This window comes from Trachypithecus francoisi, unplaced genomic scaffold (genome assembly GCF_009764315.1).
Source record: "Trachypithecus francoisi isolate TF-2019V2 unplaced genomic scaffold, Tfra_2.0 Lachesis_group10, whole genome shotgun sequence".
In the NCBI taxonomy this organism is placed as follows: domain Eukaryota; kingdom Metazoa; phylum Chordata; class Mammalia; order Primates; family Cercopithecidae; genus Trachypithecus; species Trachypithecus francoisi.
In genome coordinates, this window is record NW_022681455.1 from 97,488,441 (window position 1) to 97,511,469 (window position 23,029).

General features: G+C 51.1%; 1 protein-coding gene across 8 annotated transcripts in view; it reads left to right on the forward strand.

The window, feature by feature from the left end:
- The window catches only part of NLRC5 (NLR family CARD domain containing 5), a 93,999-nt gene that overhangs the window by 41,920 nt on the left and 29,050 nt on the right, over positions 1-23,029 (forward strand). For all 8 annotated transcript variants that reach the window (XM_033218486.1, XM_033218490.1, XM_033218492.1 and 5 more), the window contains 14 exons: positions 1,299-1,358; positions 3,441-3,506; positions 4,004-4,087; positions 6,238-6,321; positions 7,296-7,385; positions 10,198-10,266; positions 11,063-11,131; positions 11,893-11,982; positions 12,683-12,766; positions 14,231-14,320; positions 15,746-15,790; positions 16,845-16,934; positions 18,141-18,224; positions 22,622-22,705. In XM_033218486.1, coding sequence (XP_033074377.1) covers positions 1,299-1,358; positions 3,441-3,506; positions 4,004-4,087; positions 6,238-6,321; positions 7,296-7,385; positions 10,198-10,266; positions 11,063-11,131; positions 11,893-11,982; positions 12,683-12,766; positions 14,231-14,320; positions 15,746-15,790; positions 16,845-16,934; positions 18,141-18,224; positions 22,622-22,705 — 1,089 coding nt within the window. The remainder of the gene's footprint in view (positions 1-1,298; positions 1,359-3,440; positions 3,507-4,003; positions 4,088-6,237; positions 6,322-7,295; positions 7,386-10,197; positions 10,267-11,062; positions 11,132-11,892; positions 11,983-12,682; positions 12,767-14,230; positions 14,321-15,745; positions 15,791-16,844; positions 16,935-18,140; positions 18,225-22,621; positions 22,706-23,029) is intronic.

Here is a 23,029-nt window from a genome sequence, read left to right on the forward strand (position 1 = left end):
AGGGGAAAGTGGGATGGGAAATGGAGGAGGCCCCTCATCTGCAAGATAAATCTGTGCATGCCCTACTGTTTTACTCACAGCTCTACCTTCAGAACCTAGCTCAGGCTTGGCACCTGGTACTTGGTATATATTGAATTAATGGATGGATGAAAAGATGAATTGATGGATGGATGGATGGATGGAAAGATGGATGGGTGAATGTAAAGATGGATGCATGGCTGGCTGGCTGGCTGGCTGGCTGGCTGGATGGATGGATGAAAAGATAGATTGGTGGATGAAAAGGTGGATGGATGGATGAAAAAATAGATGGGTGGATGAAAAGATGGATGGATGGATGGATGGATGAAAAGATGGATGGGTGGATGAAAAGATGAATGGATGGATGGATGGATGGATGGATGGAAAGATGGATGGATGAAAAGATGGATGGATGGATAGATGAATAGATAGATGGATGGATGGATAGATGAATGGATGGATGAATGGATAGATGGCTAGCTGAAAAGATGGATGGGTGTATGAAAAGATGGATGGATGGATGGATGGATGGATGGATGGATGGATGGATAAAGGAATGAGTCAACAAGTCTACGAAGCACAGGCATAGCCAAAGGAATAGTTAGCCATGTGTCGCCCTCCATGATGTTGAACCAACATAGCCAGTTTGGATCAAGGGGTAGGTTAGGTGTCATGCTTCTTAATCACAAAAATTTCTATTAAAAAATTTCAGCCTGGCCCAGTAGCTCATGCCTGTAATTCCAACACTTTGGAAGGCTGAGGCAAGAGGATTATTTGAGCTCAGGAGTTCAAGACCAACCTGGGCAACATAGTCTCTACAAAAAATGAACAAAATTAGTGGGGCATGGTGGTGCATGCCTGTGGTTCCAGCTACTTGGGAGGCTGAGGTGGGAAGATTGCTTAGCCCTGGAGGTTGAGGCTGCAGTGAGGTGTGAACACACCACTGCACTCGAGCCTGAGTAACAGAGTGAGATCTCCATCTCAAACTTAAAAAGAAAGAAAAAACTCACAGAATCCTTAATTTTTATTACATTTCTTGTGCAAATTGTTTTTATGACTTTTTAAAAGACTCTTGAAGGATTCATCAAGCAAAGACATAATCAGTATATCACATGCCTGATTTGAAGCACTTTTGCTGGTTCTGTTATGTTTCCCCGTCAATTGCAAAATCAGCTTCATCTGGATGTTTGGACATTTGGGGCAGAAAAGGGTGTGCCTGTGGTGGGTGATGTGCTGGTTTCCAGTCCCTGGGTTTCATAGTTTGGTATCTGATCCTGCAGGAAGGCGGATCTCATCTTCCTTCTTTCCCCACCCACAGAGACAACTGCAGAGCTACAAAGGTAAGAAGCCAAGAGGTGGTGAGTCTGGGACTATCCTTAGAAGCAACTTGGGTTTAGGCAGTTGAGGGGAAAGGTGACCAAGAGACTAGGAAGAGCTGGGATATGGGGATTCTTCCTGCTACTGCTGCAATGAGGAATGAATTACTGCTTAGGTTGGTAAAGGATTTTAACTTCCTCTAGCGTGTCCAGAACACATCCGGTCCCTGGGGAAGGAAGCATCCCCAGAAGTCTCAGAGGAAGGCAAACCCTTGGGGATGACATAAAGATATTGTTAGACTGGCATTACTAGATGGTGAAAACTCTGGGAAAGTCCTTACAACTGAAAAAAGGCAGAGAGGGCAATCACGGTACCTACATCTCAGGGTTGTTCTGAGAATTAAGTGAGTTACTACACTTAAGGAGTTTAGAGCACTGTTAGCATGCAGTGGGCAGTCAAATGCTGGCTATTCCAGCTGTGCATGGATTCCAGCTTGGTAAGTCTTGGATAGGCCAAGAAAAGGAAGTTGCTTTTCCCTAAAAGACCATCACAACTGTGCTCTCCCACACTTTGCTCTCCTGGCTAAGACTCAGAGACAGATGTATGTATGCCCCTGAGCAATCTCTTTCCCTTCTCTGGGTCTCAATTTCCTTACCTGTATAATGACCTGGTAAGGTAGGACCAATGTTGCTGGGTGCGGTGGCTCATGCTTGTAATCCTAGCACTTTGGAATGCCAAGGCAGGAGGATATCTTGAGTCCAGGTGTTCAAGACCAGCCTGGGCAACATAGCAAGACCCCATCTCTAAAAAAAAATTAGCCAGGAGTGGTGGTGCATGCCTATAGTCCCAGCTACTCAGGATGCTGAGGTTGGGAGGATCGCTTGAGCCTGGGAGCTTGAGCCATGATCACACCACTGTACTCTAGGCTGGGCAACAGAGAGAGACTCTGTCTCAAAAAATGACCCACTAGGACCATTGTCACTTTCTTTCCCCTCCAACTGCTTAAAACTGTGATGCTCAGTAGGATAGCCACTAGCCCCATATGGCTATTTAAATTTAAATAAATTAAAATTAAGCAAAATGAAATGATCAGTTTATTAGTCACATTAGCTATACTTCAACTGCTCAATGGCCGTAGGTGACTAGTGGCTCCCATAGCGAGTGGTACAGATGCCAGGACATTTCCATCATTGCAGAAAGTTCTATTAACCAGGCTGGCATGGTGCCTCATGTCCATAACCCCAGCACTTTGAGAGGCTGAGGGGACAGGATCACTTGAAGCTAGGAGTTCAAGACCAGCCTGGGCAACAGGGTGAGACCTCCATCTCTACAAAAAAAAAAAAAAAATAGAATAGCTGGGCATGGTGATTCACTCCTATACTACCAGTTGCTCAGGAAGCCAAGGTGGGAGAATCACTTGAGCCCAGGAGTTTCAGGCTGCTGTGAACTAGGATAGCGTCACTGCACTCCAGCCTAGGGACTGAGTGGGACTCTGTCTCCAAAAAAAAAACTGGTTAGCACCAATCCAAAAAGTCTGTGAAACCAGGCTCATAATGTCGTAGCTTCCCTGCATCCCCTAACGCTCCCTTAGCCCAGTGGGGGAGAGTCTGTGGTTTACCGTAGCCTGGACTCACTGCATACAGCTCATGCTCCTCACCTTCTGAACCACAGACAGCACATCCACAAATGGAGACCATCATATCATCGACAATAGCAGCTTCTGTTTACTAAGCTTCGATTTTACACTTATGCTGGGTACTTGGACGTACATTGTCTCGTTCAATCCTTCAGGTACCTATGTGTCAGATGTTGTCATCTCATTTTAGAAAAGAGAAAAGGGAGCCAATGGCAGGGACTTGCCCAAGGCCACATGGCTATACACGGCAGAGCCAAAATCTGAATAAAGGTTCCATTTGACCTCAAACCTTTTGCCCCTCCTGCTCTGCTGAATCACACCTTGGGCATCTGTAAGCGATCTTCTTTGTTACCAATTCACTTTGAGTTGTGCTTCAGGGTCTTCAGCCGCTAGAAGCTAAGGAAAGAGGCTTGATCCACCAAGCCCTAGATGCCTGAGCCCAGGCCAATATTTGATTTGTTCTTGCCAGAGCTCCAGACCTGCAGGAAAGTGATGGCCAGAGGAAAGGGGCTCAGAGCAGAAGCCTGACACTCAGGTACCTTGGAGGGATCTATTGCCTTAGGAGGGGGATATGATGTGGGGGAAAGTCCCAGGCGAGGGAGAACAGGGCCAGGGAGGAGAAAGGGAAAAGCAGATGAGGGACAGGGAAAGGATTAGCCGGGTGTGGTGCCCATCCTGGATAAGCCATCCTGGCTTGAATAAGGAGCATCTGTCATAATAACAACAATAGCTACAACTTTGGACCTTGGCTATATATATGCCGGGCATTGTGCTAGAAGTTTTATATCCTTTACCTCACTGTAATTCCTTTAGAATATCTGTGAAGTACACGTTATTTTTTCCCTTTGAGGGAGGAGGAAACTGAGTCTCAGACAGGTTAAATCCCTTGCTCAGTATCACCCAGCTATTAAGAGGTATGGCCAGGATTAGACCCAGTTCTGTGGGCCCCCTGACTCCCCCAGCACTGGAAGCTGGAGGGGCCATGGAGTAGCTGTTTTCCCTGAGCCCTTCTGTCCCCCATTCCTACCCAAGGCTGCAGAAATGTCAGCTCCAGGTCCACGATGCAGAGACCCTAATAGCCCTGCTCCAGGAAGGCCCTCACCTGGAGGAAGTGGAGTGAGTATCACGGGAAGCCCTGGGGTAGGAGCCAGAAAAGGAGGTTGGAGAGGGTGGGCAGGGCCTCGCCTTTTGGTGGGTGGTGTGGGGGAGGGGCATGCTGCCTCATGAAGAATTTGGGGGAATCAGATCATTGTAACAGCTGCTACTATTCAGCACTTGCCCTGGGTCAGGTGCTGTGCTAGGGACTGTACATGCCTCCTCTCATTCACTCCTCACATCTCTGTGATGTAAGCATTGTTACTGTCCACTTTTTATAGAGGAGGAAGTTAAGCTGCAGAAAGGTAAACTTGCTCAGGGCCACACAGGTAGGAAGAGTCTAGGCTAGGGTTCAAGCCCAGACAGTCTGGCTCCCAGCCTCATCCTCATAACCACTGCTACCTCTCTTGCTGAGATCTGCCAAGTAGAAACCCCACCACAACTGGGTCTGCCTTCCAAACCACAGTCCCTCAGGGTTCCCCCCACACCCTTCATCCTTCTTCCAGAATAGGGTGGGATAACCTTCCTTTTTTGGGATGGAGAAATTCCCATGACGTCCAGGAGCCGATGACAGTAGTGCTTGGGGATGGATGGAGGCTCTGTCATGTCCCTAGGAGGGGGGCCCCTCCAGGAAACCTCCATGTGAACATGAAGGCAGAGGATGGAATGCCATGATGTGTTCTGGGGCGAGGGGCCCCACCTCAGGGGAAGATGGATGGGGTGAGGGTTGCCATGGCGATCACCTCTTGATCCTGGACCTCGTCCCATTGGGAGAACCAGGATGGAATTAGGTTTTTTTTTTGTTTGTTTTGTTTTGTTTGTTTTTTTGTTTTTGAGACGGAGTCTGGCTCTGTTGCCCAGGCTGGAGTGCAGTGGTGCAATCTCGGGTCACTGCAAGCTCTACCTCCTGGGTTCACACCATTCTCCTGCCTCAGCCTCCCAAGTAGCTGGGACTTCAAGTGCCTGCCACCACGCCCGGCTAATTTGTTTTTGTATTTTTAATAGAGACAGAGTTTCACTGTGTTAGCTGGGATGGTCTCCATCTCCTGACCTTGTGATCCGCCCGCCTCTTGCTCCTGAAGTGCTGGGATTACAGGCGTGAGCCACCACACCCGGCCGAAGGTGGTTTTTTAACAAGCTCACACACTTCTACCTGCCTCACCAGCACTGAGCATGCCCCTCCCCAAGTGCTGGCACCTGCAGAAACAGCCCCATCACATGCCTGGTTACACAGCCACCTCCTAGCCCCCTTGCCCTTCTCCCACATTTAGTCCCTCCAGATGGACCTACAGGTAGTGCTCAAAACTATCCTCTTTTCCTCCACCTTTCTAGTCCAGCCCACCCTCATCTCTTACCTGGATGAACCCTTCGCCTTGCCCTCCTTGCTGGCTTCCCTACTTTCACCCTGGCCACTTCCACCTGGCAGAGAGTAGATTACATTTCACTGATGCCTGCCCCCTTCACTCCTTCCCACTGCTCAGCATAAAGCCCATATTCTAAACTCCCAGGTGGTCCAGATCCCTGCCCTCAGCCTCCCAAACCCCATCTGACCCCATCCTTCCACTCAATCTCCAATGCAGACACACTGGCTCTCTTTCAGGTCCTTGTATGGGTTATGCCACAGGACCTTTGAATGTACTGCTTCTACCACCAGGAACACCCTTCCTCCATCTCTCTCCCGCCTTTTACCTACTGAACTCCTTCTAGTACTTTCAGCAAGTACCTTAAGCATCAAAGAAGCCATCTTCGACTCCCAGACTAGGTCAGATGCCCCCATAATCATGAAGTTTATCACAAAAAGCAATTATGTAGCTTGCAGCATAAAGGAAGAGTTGAGGGTAGGGCATTGAAGGCAGGCTGCCTGGGTTCAAATCCAGGTTCACCCTCGAGCAGGTGCCTTAACTACTCTGCACTTCAGTTTACTCATCAGTAAGGTGAGGATAATTACAGTGCTTACATCATCGGCACTATGAGGACGAAATAGGCCAAAAGTCACAGAAGCACCTAAGATGTTGCCAGGCATGTGGTCTGCAGTCTGTTGATTTCAGTTATTATCAAGGTTCATTCCTGAGAGTGATGCTTTGACTAAAGTCAGCAAAGAAAGAGTAAGTGATGGGGATTGAGGGAGGACTCTAGCCCCACAGTACGTACATTGGGCCCCTCTGTCTCAGCCTCTCAGGGAACCAGCTGGAAGATGAAGGCTGTCGGCTGATGGCAGAGGCTGCATCCCAGCTCCACATCGCCAGGAAGCTGGAGTGAGTTGTCCACCCCACTGCTGGGTACCAGGGAAGGCCCTGTAGAGCCCCAGGTGGTCCCTGTGTTCATAATCAACAGTAAGGGTGCTGATCCACTGCCACCCCTGCTTCCTCCCAACTCCAGCAAAGTCAAGATGGTTCAACCATGCCTTGCTTTCACCTCTAGCATGAGCCACTCTCTTAGTCCAATCATCCAGCACCCTTAAATGTATAAAATGCATTTATTATAGATCAATGGCTTGGATTCCAATTCATCTTTGTAGCAGCCCTGGAGTAGGGTGGGGTGGGGTTTTGCACTGGGGAGGTGTCATGCTGGGGTGCTGGGGTAGGGAGTGGTGTGTTCCTGTGGGGATACACTGTTGGTGTGAGGCGTGGTGAGATGGAAAGGAAGGCTATTAGGCTGCTGGGTGTGCTGTGGTGTTGCGTGGGGTGGGGGTGATGTTTGGGTGGGGGTGCTTGGGGGTCTTAGATCAAGTGTGGGTTGGGGTTGGGGAGAGTTGAGATTGGGTAACAGTGATTTGGGGCCTCGGCTTTGGATTTCAATCCTGGCTCTGTCACTTAGTAGCTTTGTGACCCTGGGAAAGTAATTGAATGTCTCTGGGTTTCAGTTTCCCCCTCTGTAAAATGGGATTACATGAAACCATATATGTTCGAAGCCTTTTGTACAGAGTCTGGTACAGTCAGGGCTCAGAAAATGGTGGTTATTTTACAGATGAGGAAACTGGGGGCCAGAGAAGTAAAAACACTGATTTCTTGCTGTCAAGCTGGATAACTTTATTCTCCAAGTGGGGTTGGGGTATCGTGCATTTCTTGGCTCACTCACATGCACCAGAATCCTTTGAGATCGCCTGGCAAAGGACCCAGGACAGCCAGGAGTGACAGCCAGCAAGCTGCTGAGCCACGAGGAGGGGCTAGAGCTGGCTGGGGCTGGGGACCTCAGCCACATGCCAACAGCTGCCTTCTGCTCTCCACAGCCTCAGCGACAACGGGCTTTCTCTGGCCGGGGTACCTTGTGTGCTGAGGGCTGTGAGTGCATGCTGGACCCTGGCAGAACTGCGTATCAGGTGGGAGCTCCCCCAGACCACGGTACCCAACCCCCATCATGCTCTCTCTAAAACCCTTGAAATTCCTTCTGGGCCCAGGCCTTGGGACCGGCAGAAGATGCTGCTGCTGTCCCACCCAGACCCCGTTACAGCCGGCACCCCTCTTCCTAGCTGCTGCGGATGTAGGCTGCTCACAGTTTATACCTCTGGAGAACTACCCTTGGCAGAAAAGAGCCAAGAGGATACAACCTCTGCTTCCCCCTAACCCGGAGTGGCCAATGACACAGGCAGAGGGCACAAGTCTCCAACCCAAACTCTCCAGTGGGCCAAAGCTCCCTGGAGACCAGACCAAGGACCTGCTCCGTTTGGCTTCCCTCAGTCCCTGACTGTTTCCCCTGAGAGCAGACTGTCAGTCCATGACTTGCACAACTGACAAGCGACATGTGACCCCCTACCCCATTCACAGACCCAGGCTCTGCCACTAGGGAATCCTATTTCTGTAAGTCTTGCTGTTGAGTATGGGGAGCTGAGGACGGATGCTGATTAATGTCAACTCAGTTCCCACTCGGAGGAAAGCCTCATTCTCAACCAAGCAGGGTGGTCCCTGCTTTAAACACCCCTCAAGGGAGGAGAGGGAAGCCGATTCACCCAAAAGGTAGATGAGGGGACCTCGGTTCACTGTATATGATGATTCAATAAAGGGTCCCTAGTGCATTCCGAGCGATGCCCTGTTCACTCCCAGGAACTTATACTAAATAAATTATCATGATTGTGCAAACACATTCAGCTGTAGGGAAGTTCACCTACACCTTGAGCCCAGAAGTTCAAGACCAGACTAGACAACATAGACTCTGGTTATAATTGGAAAAAAAATGAAAATAACTGGAATGTTTAACCGAGGGATATTAGTTAGACTAAGTTACTTCCAGAGAGAACTCAGTGGAACCATGGAAAATAAATGATAATATAGTTGCAGTTTTAATATGGAGGGTGACAGGGGGCTATTAAGTAAACATAAAGAAATTTCTTTGGAGACAGGCTCTTGCTCTGTTACCAAGGCTGGAGTGTGGTGACACAGTCATAGCTCACTGTAACCTCCAAATCCTGGGCTCAGCAATCCATCTCTCTCAGTCTCCCAAAGTGCTGGGATTACAGTCATGAGTCACTGTGCCTGGCAATTTTTGTTATTTTTTGTAGAGATAGGGTCTTGCTATGTTGACAAGGCTGTTCTCAAATTCCTGAGCTCACGTGATCCTCCTGCCCTGGCCTCCCAAAGAGCAAGGATTATAGGTATGAACCACTGCACCAGGCCAAACATAAAAACTTTAAGTCATCATCTTAAAAGATTATAAAAGATTATAATAAAACTTTTCAAGATACACAATGGCAGAAAGAATGGTATAATCTGGGCCAGGTGCTGTGGCTCATGCTGTAATCCCAGCACTTTGGGAGGCTGAGGCAGGTGGATCACCTGAGGTCAGGAGTTCAAGACCAGCCTGGTCAACAGGGGGAAACCCCGTCTCCACTAAAAATACAAAAACTAGCCGGGCATGGTGGCGTGCACCTGTAATTCCAGCTACTCGAGAGGCTGAGGCAGAAGAATCGCTGGAACCTGGGACACAGAGGTTGCAGTGAGTCAGGATTACGCCACTGTACTCCAGCCTGGGAGACAGAGCGAGACTCCATCTCAAATTTAAAAAAAAAAAAAAAAGGCCAGGTGTGGTGGCTCACGCCTGTAATCCCAGCACTTTGGGAGGCCGAGACAGGCGGATCACAAGGTCAGGAGATCGAGACCATGGTGAAACCCCGTCTCTACTAAAAATACAAAAAATTAGCCGGGCGCGGTGGCGGGCGCCTGTAGTCCCAGCTACTCAGGAGGCTGAGGCAGGAGAATGGCGTGAACCCGGGAGGTGGAGCTTGCAGTGAGCCGAGATCGCGCCACTGCACTCCAGCCTGGGCGACAGAGCAAGACTCCATCTCAAAAAAAAAAAAAAAAAAAAGAGAGAGAGAGAGCATGGTATAATCTGTTCCCATCAATAATGATCAAGTATCAATAATTATTTGTCACCCCTTCTTCTAGCCCTTAAAAAACTAATGTTTAAAAAGAGAATCTATAATTTAATCCCATTTTTGTAAGACAAAAATTATTGCACTAGAAAAAGGAAGTTTTGACGGACCTACTCCAGAGGTTACCAGGGGTAATCCACACATACTTTGAGTACAGACAGAACACTGACTAGCAGAGGGAGGGGGGTTCAGCCTGGGGCTAAAAGAGAGAGCACATAATTTGTTTTCTTTTAAGACTTGCCAGGAAATGGGGCTTATTTAGGCAATAGATACGTTTGTGAAATATCTGTGGTAGAAAGATTTCAGCCCTCGGAAAGCTCAGAGAAAGTCAGAGGGGAGTCAGAGGAAGTGGCTGCAGCTGGAAGCAGGGGGATGGCACTTGAGAGGTCCTCCCGGGCCAGGGATAAAAAGTGACAGGCCAGCCATGGTGGCTCACACCTATCATCCCAGCACTTTGTGAAGCCAAGGTGGGAGGATCACTTAAGCCCAGAAGTTCGAGGTCAGACTAGACAACATAAACTCTGTCTGTACATGCTTTTTTTTTTTTTTTTAATTAGCTGGGCGTGATGGCACAAGCCGGTAATCCCAGTTACTCGGGAGGCTGAAGTGGGAGGATTGCTTCAGCCAAGGAGGTGGAGGCTTCAGTGAACCATGATTGCACCACTGAACACCAGCTTGGGCAACAGAGTGAGACTCTGTCTCAAAAAGAAATAGCAACAGGGAGCCAATAACCTCTTGCTTCCTCACCCCTCTTTTCTCTTCACAGCCTGCAGCACAAAACTGTGGTCTTCATGTTTGCCCAGGAGCCACAGGAACAGGAGGGGCCCCAAGAGAGGTAGGGCCCGATTTCACCCCAACTCCACGCTCAGTCAGGGATATTCCCCTCTCTGCCCTCCACAGCTGGGCAGTGCCAGGGAACTGCCATGGTGACCTGGACAAATTCACGGAAGAGCGGGAATTGAGCACGCTTGGCAAAGGATGCAGCCCCAAAGCAGGAGAGTCCAAAGCCAGACCACCTCCGCCGCTCTTGGTGCCTGAAAGGAGCCCCAGTGTGTAGGAAATAGACAGCATGCCAGGGCGGGAGTTGAGTAGCTGGAGGGGGATGCTGGGGGACTGGAGCCCTCCGGCCTGAACCCAGGGGATTGTCTGGCCTGTAGCTCTGGTCTTGATGGAAACTTCTGGATCCCTTTCGCACAAGGACCCATTAGGGTCCTGGATTGCCCCAGCCCAGCACATGGGCAGAGACTCAGCTCTTCGCTCCCGAAGCCCACCCACAATCTCTTCTGTAGAGTCTGAACTACTGAAGGCTCGATTCGAGCTGGGGCTGACATCTCTGAAGCACAGATGAGGAGGAGGATGAGATTAATGGTAATAGCAGTCAAAGTTAATTGAGCACTTGCCATGTATGCACCAAGCACCAAACTAAGGTGGTTCACATGCAGTCTCCCAGTGAGAGGCTGTGATTTGTCCAGGGTCACACAACCAGGAAGTGGAGATGCCAAAGTGGCACCAAGGTCTGACTGACTCTAGGTGGAGTATAGGGCTCAATGGTGGAAGGCCAGGCTAAGCATGGATTCTGGAGATGGCGGACATGGCCTTTGCTCAGCCTGGCCTTGGTGATGTCCCTCCAGGGCTGCATTTCTTGACAGCCTCACGCTCCAGATGCACTCTGAGCTGCCGCTGAGCTCCCGAAGGATAAGGTACAGTGATGGCCTCCAGCCCTGTGTGTGATTCTAGCCCCTTCCCTTCCCCTGCTCAGAGCCTGCTCCCAAACCTGCGCCCAGGCCCCACGTGCTCCCTGAAGCATGCCTGATCCGCTGTGTCCAGGAGTCACGGCCTGGCTTCCCTACCTCCTACCTCCCCTGCCCAACCTACCCCGGACAGGGCTCACAAGGCAGCCCCCTCAACCACCTTCTTAAGCCCAGGGGACCCCACTCCCCTTAGCTCCCTGACCCCCAGCAGCTGAGGAGGTGTGGGGACTCTGAAAAGAGGTGAAGGGGAGCACTGGGCTCCTTCTCTCACGGTCCTGGGGCCAGGGTGTGGGGGCTCCCACCAGCACTCTTCCTGCCTTCTCTCTCGGTCTGTGTCTGTCCCAATCATCCTATGTCCCTCTGCCTTTCTCTCATTTCTTCCCTCTCTCATTGTATATTTCTGTTTTATCAGTTTATTTATCTGTTATTTCAGTCTTATCTGTCTTCCTCTGATCTGCTCTTTCTCTGAATCTCTGTGTCTTGGTTTCCTTCCGTCTGTGTCTCTGCCCACCTTCTGCCTATATGTGACATCCTATGGGTGTGGTGTGTGTTAGTCCCTCTTTGTCCATCTGTCTGGGTGCCAGATGCATCCCAGTCCCTCCTCTCCTGCAAGCCTCTTTTTCTGCCTCTGTGTCTGGGGGGTGGGAAAGCGGCTCCTTCCCGCCTCTGTTCGGTGGGACATGCAGGGCTGTGGTTTTGCCCCTGGGCAGGCTGACACATTGTGGCCTCCAAGCAAAGCACCTAGAGCAGCTCTGCAAGGCTCTGGGAGGAAGCTGCCACCTCGGTCACCTCCACCTCGAGTGAGTGGTTTGTACGTTGGAAGGTGGGTGGGTGGGGCCAATTACAGTGAGTTAATGTTGGTGTTTGTGTTTGGTTTTTGGCTCAAGCCTGTAATCCCAGCACTTTGGGAGGCCGAGATGGGCGGATCACGAGGTCAGGAGATCGAGACCATCCTGGCTAACACGGTGAAACCCCGTCTCTACTAAAAAAAATACAAAAATCTAGCCGGGCGAGGTGGCGGGCGCCTGTAGTCCCAGCTACTCGGGAGGCTGAGGCAGGAGAATGGCGTGAACCCGGGAGGCGGAGCTTGCAGTGAGCTGAGATCCGGCCACTGCACTCCAGCCCGGGCGACAGAGCGAGACTCCGTCTCAAAAAAAAAAAAAAAAAAAAAAAAGATTTAGATCAACTGTTCTTTCCCTGCTGAAATCAGAAACCCCTTGGAGAATCTGGTGAAAGTTGTGACTCTTCCTCCCAAAATACAGATCCCCCATGTCTGACACACTCGGAGGCTCACCCCTGGTCCCCCAGAGGTCCATGAACCTCAGAATAAGAACCTAGGGGAGACAACAGCTGCCCATGCAAGATCTGCTGAGATCTGGCCTGGCAGCCCAGGGCTGTGTCCAGTTTCAGGAAGTTGAGTAACTGTAATGCAGGGACCATGCTGCCAGCAACCCACTCCCCACCTGCTGATGTTCTCCCCTCCCTTCTCCCCACCCCCAGCTTCTCAGGCAATGCTCTGGGGGATGAAGGTGCAACCCGGCTGGCTCAGTTGCTCCCAGGACTGGGAGCTCTGCAGTCCTTGAAGTGAGTAACCCGCTAGACAGAGCCTCTGAGGCTGGGGTGGGGTGGGGCGGAGGGTGGGGGGAAGTAGGGGGAGCGTTCTCTGTCCCATCCCCATCCTTCCTGGGGTTATTGTAAAGATTAAATCAGAAAATGCATGAAAATTGCCCCAACACAATGTAAGTGCTCGGTGAAGGCTAGCTGATAGATGATTCTTACTCAGAGAGTCTGTGACTCAATAATCCCACTTCTGATTCAAGGTTTCGCTTCTGGAACCTGTCTCTGCAGCTCTGAACAGGCTTTCTGAGGCCACCCTGGGGATGGCAGGTGTGGGTGCGAAGTATGACTAACGGCTGGCAGCTGTTATTCTGGCCCTGGGGTGCCGGAAGGGGCTGGGGCTGTTAGCTGGGCTATGGTCAGGGTAGGCAGGGAGGGTTTGTACCAGACAGGACATTCAAGCAGGGTACCCAGGGCTGCCAAGGAGCCCTGAGTACCTGGCAGAGAGTGTGTGGGAGCAATCCCCAAAATTTGCCTGCAGTGTACCAGAGTTCTTGATCCCTAAATGCCCTCCGTCCTTTTGGCTCACAGAGTGCTCCCTCCTCCCAAGCTCTTCTGGGCCAAAGCCAGAGGAGCCCTGGGGAGAGGTCACAGGTACTATATTCCAGGCTGGCTCTGTGACACACGCTTTGCTGTGTGACTTTGGGCAAGTTACATCCCCTCTCTGAGCTCCTGGTTCCCAGTCAGTAAATACATAAATTGCAGGCGTGGCCTCTGTTGGTGGCTACAATCTCTGGAATGAGTGCTGTGGCCTAAGGATCTCCTGCTCACACCCTCTTTTTGTGCAATGCTGGGAAGGAAGGGAGTTGCCTTGGTTCCTGTTCAGGGCCTGCACCTGGGAAGGAAGGAAGGCCTAACCATTGCAGGCAAATTACATGAAGACTGCAGGTTTTAACACATCCTCATGTCATCTTCTTATTACTCTGGACTTGTGACCTGGTGCTGTGAGGGTCCACACTCGCCCTACCCGTGTCCCCGTGGGAGGGGAGTGCAGCATTAAATAGTAAATAGAAAACAATGACAAGTTGACAGGAGACCCTGAAAGAAAGGAGACGCTTTGTTCCTGCTTTCTGAACAAGAGACCCCACATTTTCATTTTGTACTGGGCACCACCCCTCCCTTATCAGGTGGAGAAAACGAGGCCCAGCTCCAGCCAGAAAGCACTCCTCAGATCCATCACAAACCTGGGTTCCTATCTCAGCTGTGTCACCAACATGTCTCATAACCTTGGGCGAGACCTTGCTTCTCTCTGGGACTCCGTTTCCCCATCTGCACCAGGAGGACTTGAAAGGGGCGCTCTCTGACCATCTTGGGTTCAGTGGGTTCTGTCATCTAGGACCAGGGAGCCCTCCCCTGCCCTGTGCCCTGACCACAAAGAGGATGTGTTTGGGTCCTGAGTGACCTCCATTGTGCCACTTCTGTGATCTCCAGCCTCAGTGAGAACGGTTTGTCCCTGGATGCTGTGTTGGGTTTAGCTCGGTGCTTCTCCACTCTGCAGTGGCTCTTCCACTTAGACATCAGGTGAGTGTGCCTCTCCGCCCCCAGCCCTGCCTCTGTCCCCCATCCCACAGGCCATCTGCTCCCACGTGAGCCCCTCATCCATCAAGTTCATGCCGAACTATCATCCTTAGCACCTTGGGCAGTATCAGATCCAGAGAGCATGTGATGGGTGTCCACTGAATGAATGAATAATCAAATGAATGAATAAGTATGGCCTCATGGATGCTCAAATTTCTCCAAATCCACCATTAGAGAGTTCATTGACTCTGCCTCACACATTCTTTGGATTGTCCTCGGAGAGTTTTAAGAAATCTGGGGGCCAAGCACTATGGCTCACCCCTGTAATCCCAGCATTTTTGGAGGCCAAGGTAGGAGGATCACTTGATCCTAGGAGTATGAAACCAGCCTGGACAACATAATGAGACCCACCCCCACCTCTATAGAAACTTTTTTTTTTTTTTTTTTTTTTTTTTTTTTGAGGCGGAGTCTCGCTCTGTCTCCCGGGCTGGAGTGCTGTGGCCGGATCTCAGCTCACTGCAAGCTCCACCTCCTGGGTTTACGCCATTCTCCTGCCTCAGCCTCCCGAGTAGCTGGGACTACAGGCGCCCGCCACCTCACCCGGCTAGTTTTTGTATTTTTAGTAGAGACGGAGTTTCACCGTGTTAGCCAGGATGGTCTCGATCTCCTGACCTCGTGATCCGCCCGTCTCGGCCTCCCAAAGTGCTGGGATTACAGGCTTGAGCCACCGCGCCCGGCCAGAAACTTTTAAAATTAGCCAAGCATGATGGCATGCACCTACTTGGGAGGCTGAGGTGAGAGGATTGCTTAGGCCCAGGAGATTGAAGCTGCAGTGAGTTGTGATCACACCATTGCACTCCAGCCTGGGCAACAGAGCGAGACTCTGTCTTGAAGAAAAAAAAATATCAGGCACAATGGCTCACATCTGTAATTCCAGCACTTTGGGAGGCTAAGGCAGGAGGATCGTTTGAGCCCTGGAGTTTGAGACCAGCCTGCTCAACATGGCAAAACTCCATCTCTACAAAAAATACAAAAATTAGACAGTCATCATGGGGCGTGCCTGTAGTCCCAGCTACTTGGGAGGCTGAGGCGGTAGGATCAGTTGAGGCTGGGGAAGGTTGAGGCTGCAGTAAGCCATGACTGCACCACTGCACTCCAGCCTGGGCAATAGAGCGAGACCCTTTCTTCGAAACAACAACAAAGAAGAACTTCTTACGTTATTGTTCATTGTGAGAATCAAATGAGAAATGTCAGTGGTGTGTTTTGCACATGCCTTGATACGTGTAATTGTTGCTTAATCTGTTTCTTGTTTGCTGAGAAAGCAGGCCACCCCAGGCCCTCCTTGCCCTGACCAGTCTGGGTTCTTGCCACTACCAGGGAAGTTGGTCTTTGCCCATTTTTAAACTGCTGCCTCCTCTCTGCTTCCAGCTTTGAGAGCCAACATATCCTCCTGAGAGGGGACAAGACAGGCAGGTGAGAAGGGAATGCTCAGGGTGGGGGAGTCCCCTCCCACTCTGGTCCCCATCTGCTGCAGGTCCCCCACCCCCCAGACCCATGCTAACCACTCAGTCCTCAGTTAAACCACCCAGGTGGGGCACACGAGGTTTAATGCCCCCTCCCCCGCTGCCCTGTAAATTGTCAGTAATCAACTGCCCTGTTTTCCCCTTGGAAGGAGGCAATGCAGATGGGAGGAAGGAAGGGATATGGTTGGGAGAGGTACCAGAGCAGAGCAGGTGCCAGCAGATTGCTGCTGTGTGGGAGGAGACAGGAGAATATTTGTGCTTTTGCCTTTCGGGGAATTTTGTACACTCACCCCTTCATACATGTCACTGCCCTTTCACGCTCTGAAGGCAGGGGCCGTTGGTGCTCTGAAAAAAAAAAGTTTCCATGTCTTCGCAGTAAACAACCAATACCATTTTAGCTCTTCATGATGTTCCCGGCTGCCCTCTAGTGGGATCAGGCCTCTTGGCCTCAGCTGGGAGCAGTGGCAGAGGACAGGGTGGGCTCAAGTGCAGCTGGCTGGGCAGACAGAATCCACAGCTAATGTGTCCAGAAAAGGCACTGCCACACAGGTGGGCTGTCAGGAGCCAGGGGTGGCTCAAGCCTGGGTGGTCTTGCTTCCCAGGATAGGATCTCTGTTTCTGGGAAACTCCTGGGTTCTTGAAGCCCAAAGAACTGACATACAGGGAGGCAGAAGTCACATGATGCCAAGCAATGGTCAGAGAGGCTCTGTCTTGGATCCTCCTGCCTGCTCACCTGGACAGGAACGAGCTGCTGGCTTTTCTAACTCGGGCTTCCCTTCCCTGAGCCTCAGTTTTCCCATCTGAACAATGAGGGACTGAACTAGGATCGAGTGACTTCATTGTCTCTGAGATGCCTTCCAGCCCTGACTTTCCAAGTCTGGGAGTCCAATGTGGGTGATCTGAACCTTCCTTTCTAAACGATCCCCCTCCTAGGGGTATATGGGCTGGCCTGGGAGTCCGTGGGGGTGATCTGAACTCTTCTTTCTAAATGATCCCCCTCCTAGGGATATATGGGCCACTGGATCTTCGCCAGACTTCCCAGCTGGAGCCGAGTTCTTGGGGTTCCATCGGCGCTGCATCCCCAGGAGCCTCCGGTACTGTCCCAGCACTTCTTGTTTGGGGGTAACCACAACAGGGATGAGGCGTCAGAGGGGGCAGAGCTGGCAGGGGCTAGGGCTGGGGATTGGGATGGAGGGAAGAGAGGGAGTTTAAGAGAAGAGGAAAAGAAAGAGTGGTGGGTGTGAGGGGTGCTGGGAGTGGGGGGCTCTGGGCCCTGAGGGGCAGCTCAGCTGGCCCATGCCCTGCATTCTCCTTGGAGAGAAGATTCCACATTTCTGTGAAGCAAACAGAGCAGCTCAGCCACTCCCTGCCTGGGGTCTCCATCAGCTCTAGGGAACACCCATTTTCCAGAAAGAAAGGGGTTGGCCTCTCTCCCCACAAATGCACTCCCCATCTGCAAGCTCTGCCATGAGAGGCTGTGAGACCCTGACTTGGCCCCATCTCTCTCTAGGCCTCCAGGAAAGTGGAGGCAAGTGAGGCCCTGGGAAGGACATTTCAATTTCACTTTTAGCCCCAGGGCAATGGGGAGCCACAGAGGGTAACAGGGAGAGGCCTGGTCAGATTTGCAGTGTTAAAATGTGAGACATGGCCGGGCGCGGTGGCTCAAGCCTGTAATCTCAGCACTTTGGGAGGCCGAGACAGGCAGATCACAAGGTCAGGAGATCGAGACCATCCTGGCTAACACGGTGAAACCCCGTCTCTACTAAAAAATACAAAAAACTAGCCAGGCGAGGTGGCGGGCGCCTATGGTCCCAGCTACTCGGGAGGCTGAGGCAGGAGAATGGCGTAAACCCGGGAGGCGGAGCTTGCAGTGAGCTGAGATCCGGCCACTGCACTCCAGCCTGGGCGACAGAGCGAGACTCCGTCTCAAAAAAAAAAAAAAATGTGAGACACTTGCGGGGCGGAGAGGGATTGCAGGAAGGCAAGAGTGGAAGCCCAGAGGGTGTTAAATGGTCAAGGTGAATGAGGATGGTGGCCTGGGCTCTGGAGGGGGCGGTGGGGAGGACTTGGAGAGTCACTGACAAGGGCAGCTGGGAACTCAGGGTCCTGCACTGTTGCTGTCAGGGCAAGAGGAATGGGGGCTGCAGGGGAGATTCGGGAGGGTAGCGAGTGCCCCACAGGGGAAGGGGCCTGTGGCCTCCCACTTAGAGTGAGGGATGATAGAAGGAGAGAGCCCCTGGGGCTAGCCAGGGACCCTGGGCTTTCTCTGATCCCCTGCCCTGCCCATTGCCCCTTTGCAGCCTCAGTGAGTGTCCTCTGGAGCCCCCAAGCCTCACCCACCTCTGTGCCACTCTGAAGGAGTGCCCAGGACCCTTGGAACTCCAGTAAGTAACGAAGACACAGCCCCAGAGGGCGCCATGTGGGGATCTGCCCAGTGACCTGGGAGGGGGCTTCCTGGTTAGAAGCCAGGTGAGTCTTTCTTGGTTTCTTCCCACCAGCCCTGCCCCACGAGAGTCCCCTGGCCTTTGGTAGAAACTTGGCTGTTTCTCGGCAGCCCCCAGCCTTAGGCAGCACATGTCTCCCACTGGGAGATGTTGTGCTGGTCTGGGGAAGCCTTCACCTGCACCATCCACTCAACTCAGGGCACCTGGGAGCCCTGTCTACCTCCGACCCCACCCCTGGAGCCTCACCCGGGCCCTCACTTGGACCCCCCTCCATGGCTGGAGCGTAGCACTTCTGAAAGCCCTTCCTCAAGGCACCCCCTGTCTCCGTGGGGTTATCACCTCACTCACCCCAGAACACCTGGGTCTGGGACCAGAGACTGGACCTGGAATCAGGACTCTTGGCTCAAAAGGGCTTTAACTCCCCGGGCCTCAGCTTCCTCATCTGCACAGTGGCTGGTCAGCCTTTCCTTTTATTGTCATTGTGGTGATTCTATTACAGTAATTACCTTAAAATAAAGAAATCCAAGACAAAACCTGCCTCACCTAAACAACCTCTTCTCTCATCAAATCCATGTTGTCATGTGTCCACAGGACCGTCTACTCCTTGTCTATTTGCATATTCAGTTTCTACCTGTTTGCCATAATCGACTAGCTGCATTCTATAGTTTCATGCACTGTGTTTTCATAGCATCTGTGTTTTCCATTTTGCTTCAGTCTTTTTTCTTGCTTTCCAGCCCCATCTCAAATGCCCTTCCAGCCCTTCTAACCAGATAATCCAGTTTGACCCCCTGGAGTATGGCCTTCCCATGTCCTTCTCCAGGTTCAAACACATAACCATAAAATCATTATCAGACCTACACTATTTTTTTTTTCTGAGGCAGAGTTTTGCTCTTGTTGCCCAGGCTGAAGCCTTGTTGCCCAGGATCGTGCAATGGCACGATCTCGGCTTGCTGCCACCTCTGCCTCCTGGGTTCAAGTGATTCTCCTGCCTCAGCCTCCTGAGTAGCTGGGATTACAGGCGCGTGCCATCACACCTGGTTAATTTCTGTATTTTTAGTAGAGACAGGGTTTCATCATGTTGGCCAGGCTGGTCTCGAACTCCTGACCTCAAGTGATCCACCTGCCTGAGCCTCCCAAAGTGTTGGGATTACAGGTGTGCGCCACTGCGCCTGGTCCAGACCTACCCTATTAATGGTAATTCCTTAAAGTCATCCAATGGTCACTGGTCCCTGATTGTCTCTTAGTTGTTTTCACAGAGTGTATACTGATGCCTTTTAATACTAAATTGCCACAGTATAGGATGAGCTGCAAGTTATTCCACCACACCCTTCTAGAGTCTAGATCGGGGTGTCCAATCTTTTGGCTTCCCTGGGCCACATTGGAAGAAGAAAAAGAATTGTCTTAGGCCACACATAAAATACACTAACACTAGTGATAGCTGATGTGCTAAAAAAAAAATTTTTTTTAAACACCAAAAAAAAACATAGTGTTTTAAGAAAGTTTACGAATTTTTGTTAGGCTGTATTCAAAGCCATCTGGGCTGCATGCAGCAGGCTATGTGGGCTGGACAAGTTTGGTCTAGATTGAGATCCAAACTGCTTCTAAGTGTTGTATTTTATTTTGTGTAGCACTGCAGTCAGTGCTACAAAAAGCACTCTTACATGATTTGACTGTTAAGTACCTATTGTATACCAAGCGCTGGGCCACATCCTGGGAACACAAGGAGACTGGGATGCAGGCTCTTCTGGCCAAGGCAAACCACTCACAGAGGAAGCTTCATATAAAAAGCCCACTGGGGGCCTGGTGTGGTGGCTCACACCTGTAATCCCAGCCCTTTGGGAGGCCAAGGTGGGTGGATCATGAGGTCAGGAGTTCAAGACCAGCCTGGCCAACATGGTGAAACCCCGTCTCTACTAAAAATACAAAAATTAGCTGGGCATGGTGTCGCACACCTGTAATCCCAGCTACTTGGGAGGCTGAGGCAGGAGACTCGCTTGAACCCGGAAGGCAGAGATTATGGTGAGCTGAGATAGTGCCATTGTACTCCAGCCTGGGCAACAGAGCAAGACTCCATCTCAAAAGAATAAATAAATACAGCCTGGGCAACAGAGCAAGACTCCATCTCAAAAGAATAAATAAATAAATAAATAAATAAATAAAGCCCACTGGCAGTGCTGGGTGGTTTGAGCACAGGTGGGAGTTTCAGGGCCCCCTCCCGTCACCTGTGGTTCGAGAAAGTGCAATAGTGAATATGAAAGCACTTTACCAACTGTAGAGTACTGTGATCACTTGCAGGATTATTGTTATAAATAGTCATCAAGGTACTCAATGCTGAAGTCCAGTGACTAACCAACTGTGTGCTGGGGTTCCACCGGGGAAGCCAGGGAAGATAGATAGTGGGGCTCCATCCCCACTCCCTGAATTCAAGCACTGCAGGTCCACTTTGCCTGTGTACATACGGGCATATCATGTGGGATGTGGTAAAGAGTAAAGATTCCATTGCTTTAAAAATAAATAAATAATAAAGCCCACTGGCAGTGCTGGGTGGTTTGAGCACAGGTGGGAGTTTCAGGGCCCCCTCCCGTCACCTGTGGTTCGAGAAAGTGCAATAGTGAATATGAAAGCACTTTACCAACTGTAGAGTACTGTGATCACTTGCAGGATTATTGTTATAAATAGTCATCAAGGTACTCAATGCTGAAGTCCAGTGACTAACCAACTGTGTGCTGGGGTTCCACCGGGGAAGCCAGGGAAGATAGATAGTGGGGCTCCATCCCCACTCCCTGAATTCAAGCACTGCAGGTCCACTTTGCCTGTGTACATACGGGCATATCATGTGGGATGTGGTAAAGAGTAAAGATTCCATTGCTTTAAAAATAAATAAATAAATAAAAGGAGGGTGTAAGCACCTCCTTTGCCAACGAGAACCCATGGTGTATTTGGGGTCTGGTAGGACGCTATACGGGAAGTGTTTCTGGAAAGACCACCCCTCAATGAAGGCCCCAGTCCTGACTGTGCCTCAGCAGCCTATGCCCAGTCCCTGGGGCAGAAAGGGTAGAGTTGGGCTTCCAGCCTGGGCCCTGGCAGAGCCTCCAACATGAGGCTTCCAGCCCCAGGACCATAGACTGCTCCTCCCGCCCTACCCTGCCCCCCAGCTCACCAAGCCAGTTGATGTGGGGTCCCTGCACTCCATGCCTCCCCTCCAACCAGCCAGAGGAGAAAGCAGCGGAGATGGACCAGGCTCTTGGAGGCCCCGGAGAGGGGAGAGGGCAGCCTGCAGAGGATGAAGGAACAGAAGGAGAGGAAGGGGAAGGTGGAAAAGGCAGCAGGAGAACATAGTAGAGGTCTGCGGGGTCGGGAAGTGGCTCCAGGCCCCCCAGGAAGGGGCTGTATGTAAACCCCAGGGCGCTCAGAGTCTTGAGTCGTCCTGGTCCTCCATCTAGAGCAGAGACAGCAAGGGAGGTATCTGGAGTTTCTCCTAAATGCACTGGGTTCTGACAAATTATCTGGACAATGATGAGCTGGTTGGTCTGGTGTTAGTGGGCAACTAGAGACCTGAGCCAGTCCCGTCTCCTTTGCTGACCTGTTGTATGCTGAATTTCCATTGTCATACCCACTCATCTGGGTTGAGGCAGCATTGTTTTCTTTTCTTTTTTCTTTCTTTCTTTTTTTTTTTCTTTTTTGAGACGGAGACTCTGTCACTCAGGCTGGAGTGCAGTGGTGTGATCTTGGCTCACTGCAACCTCTGCCTCCCAGGTTCAAGCGATTCCCATGCCCCAGACTCCTGAGTAGCTGGGACTACAGGTGCGCACCACCACGCCTGGCTAATATTTTGTATTTTTTTTAGTAGAGGTGGAATTTTGCCATGTTACTCAGGCTGGTCCCGAACTCCTGACCTCAGGTGATCCACCCACCCCAGCCTCCCAAAGTGCTGGGATTACAGGCATGAGCCACCATGCCCAGCCACATTCTTTTCTTAACAAACATGTTTTGCAGAACACTGACCTTCATGGCCCTCAAAAATTAATTCTGCTAGTCCATTTAGTTTGGGGAAAAGTCTGCTATAGCTCCTTGGAAATTCATAATGCACAGCAGCCTATCACAGCCTCAGAGAAGCTCTGCAGCAAACAAAACCATTTAATTTGGCTTAACCCCGTATTTTCCAAACTTACAAGACCTTCCTCTTCTTCCAGCCCCATGGATAACCCATGGACCCAGCGCTAGGCGAGAATGTTTCAGGTGACCCTGGTTAGGTCCCGTCTCCAGAAGGCTCTGGCTGTGAGGCCGTGCTTTCCGGGAAGGTTTTCCCCACCTCATCCACATGCTTGGTTTCACAGATTGTCCTGCGAGTTCCTGAGTGACCAGAGCCTGAAGACTCTGCTGGACTGCCTCCCTCGACTCCCTCAGCTGAGCCTGCTGCAGTAAGACGAGAGTTTTTCCTGTTTCCCAGTTCCTTGTGCTCATGTCCCTAAGGCTCCTCCATGGCAAAGCTGTACCTGCCCTCTAACCCCTCAACTCCCCTTTACCCCCTCCAACCCCCTCTACCTGCTCCGTTCTTCCCTTAGATTGTTTTCTCATTTTACCCGGCACAACTGGGGACTCAAATCTGCTTCCAGTTCCACCCTAATACTTTGTCAACCTCAGGGGACATCGTTTGCCTCCTCTGCGTCTCAGTTTCCTCATCTGACAAATGGGATTAATATTCTCCGCCCATTCCCCCAGGGTTGGGACTCAAATAAGTTGTT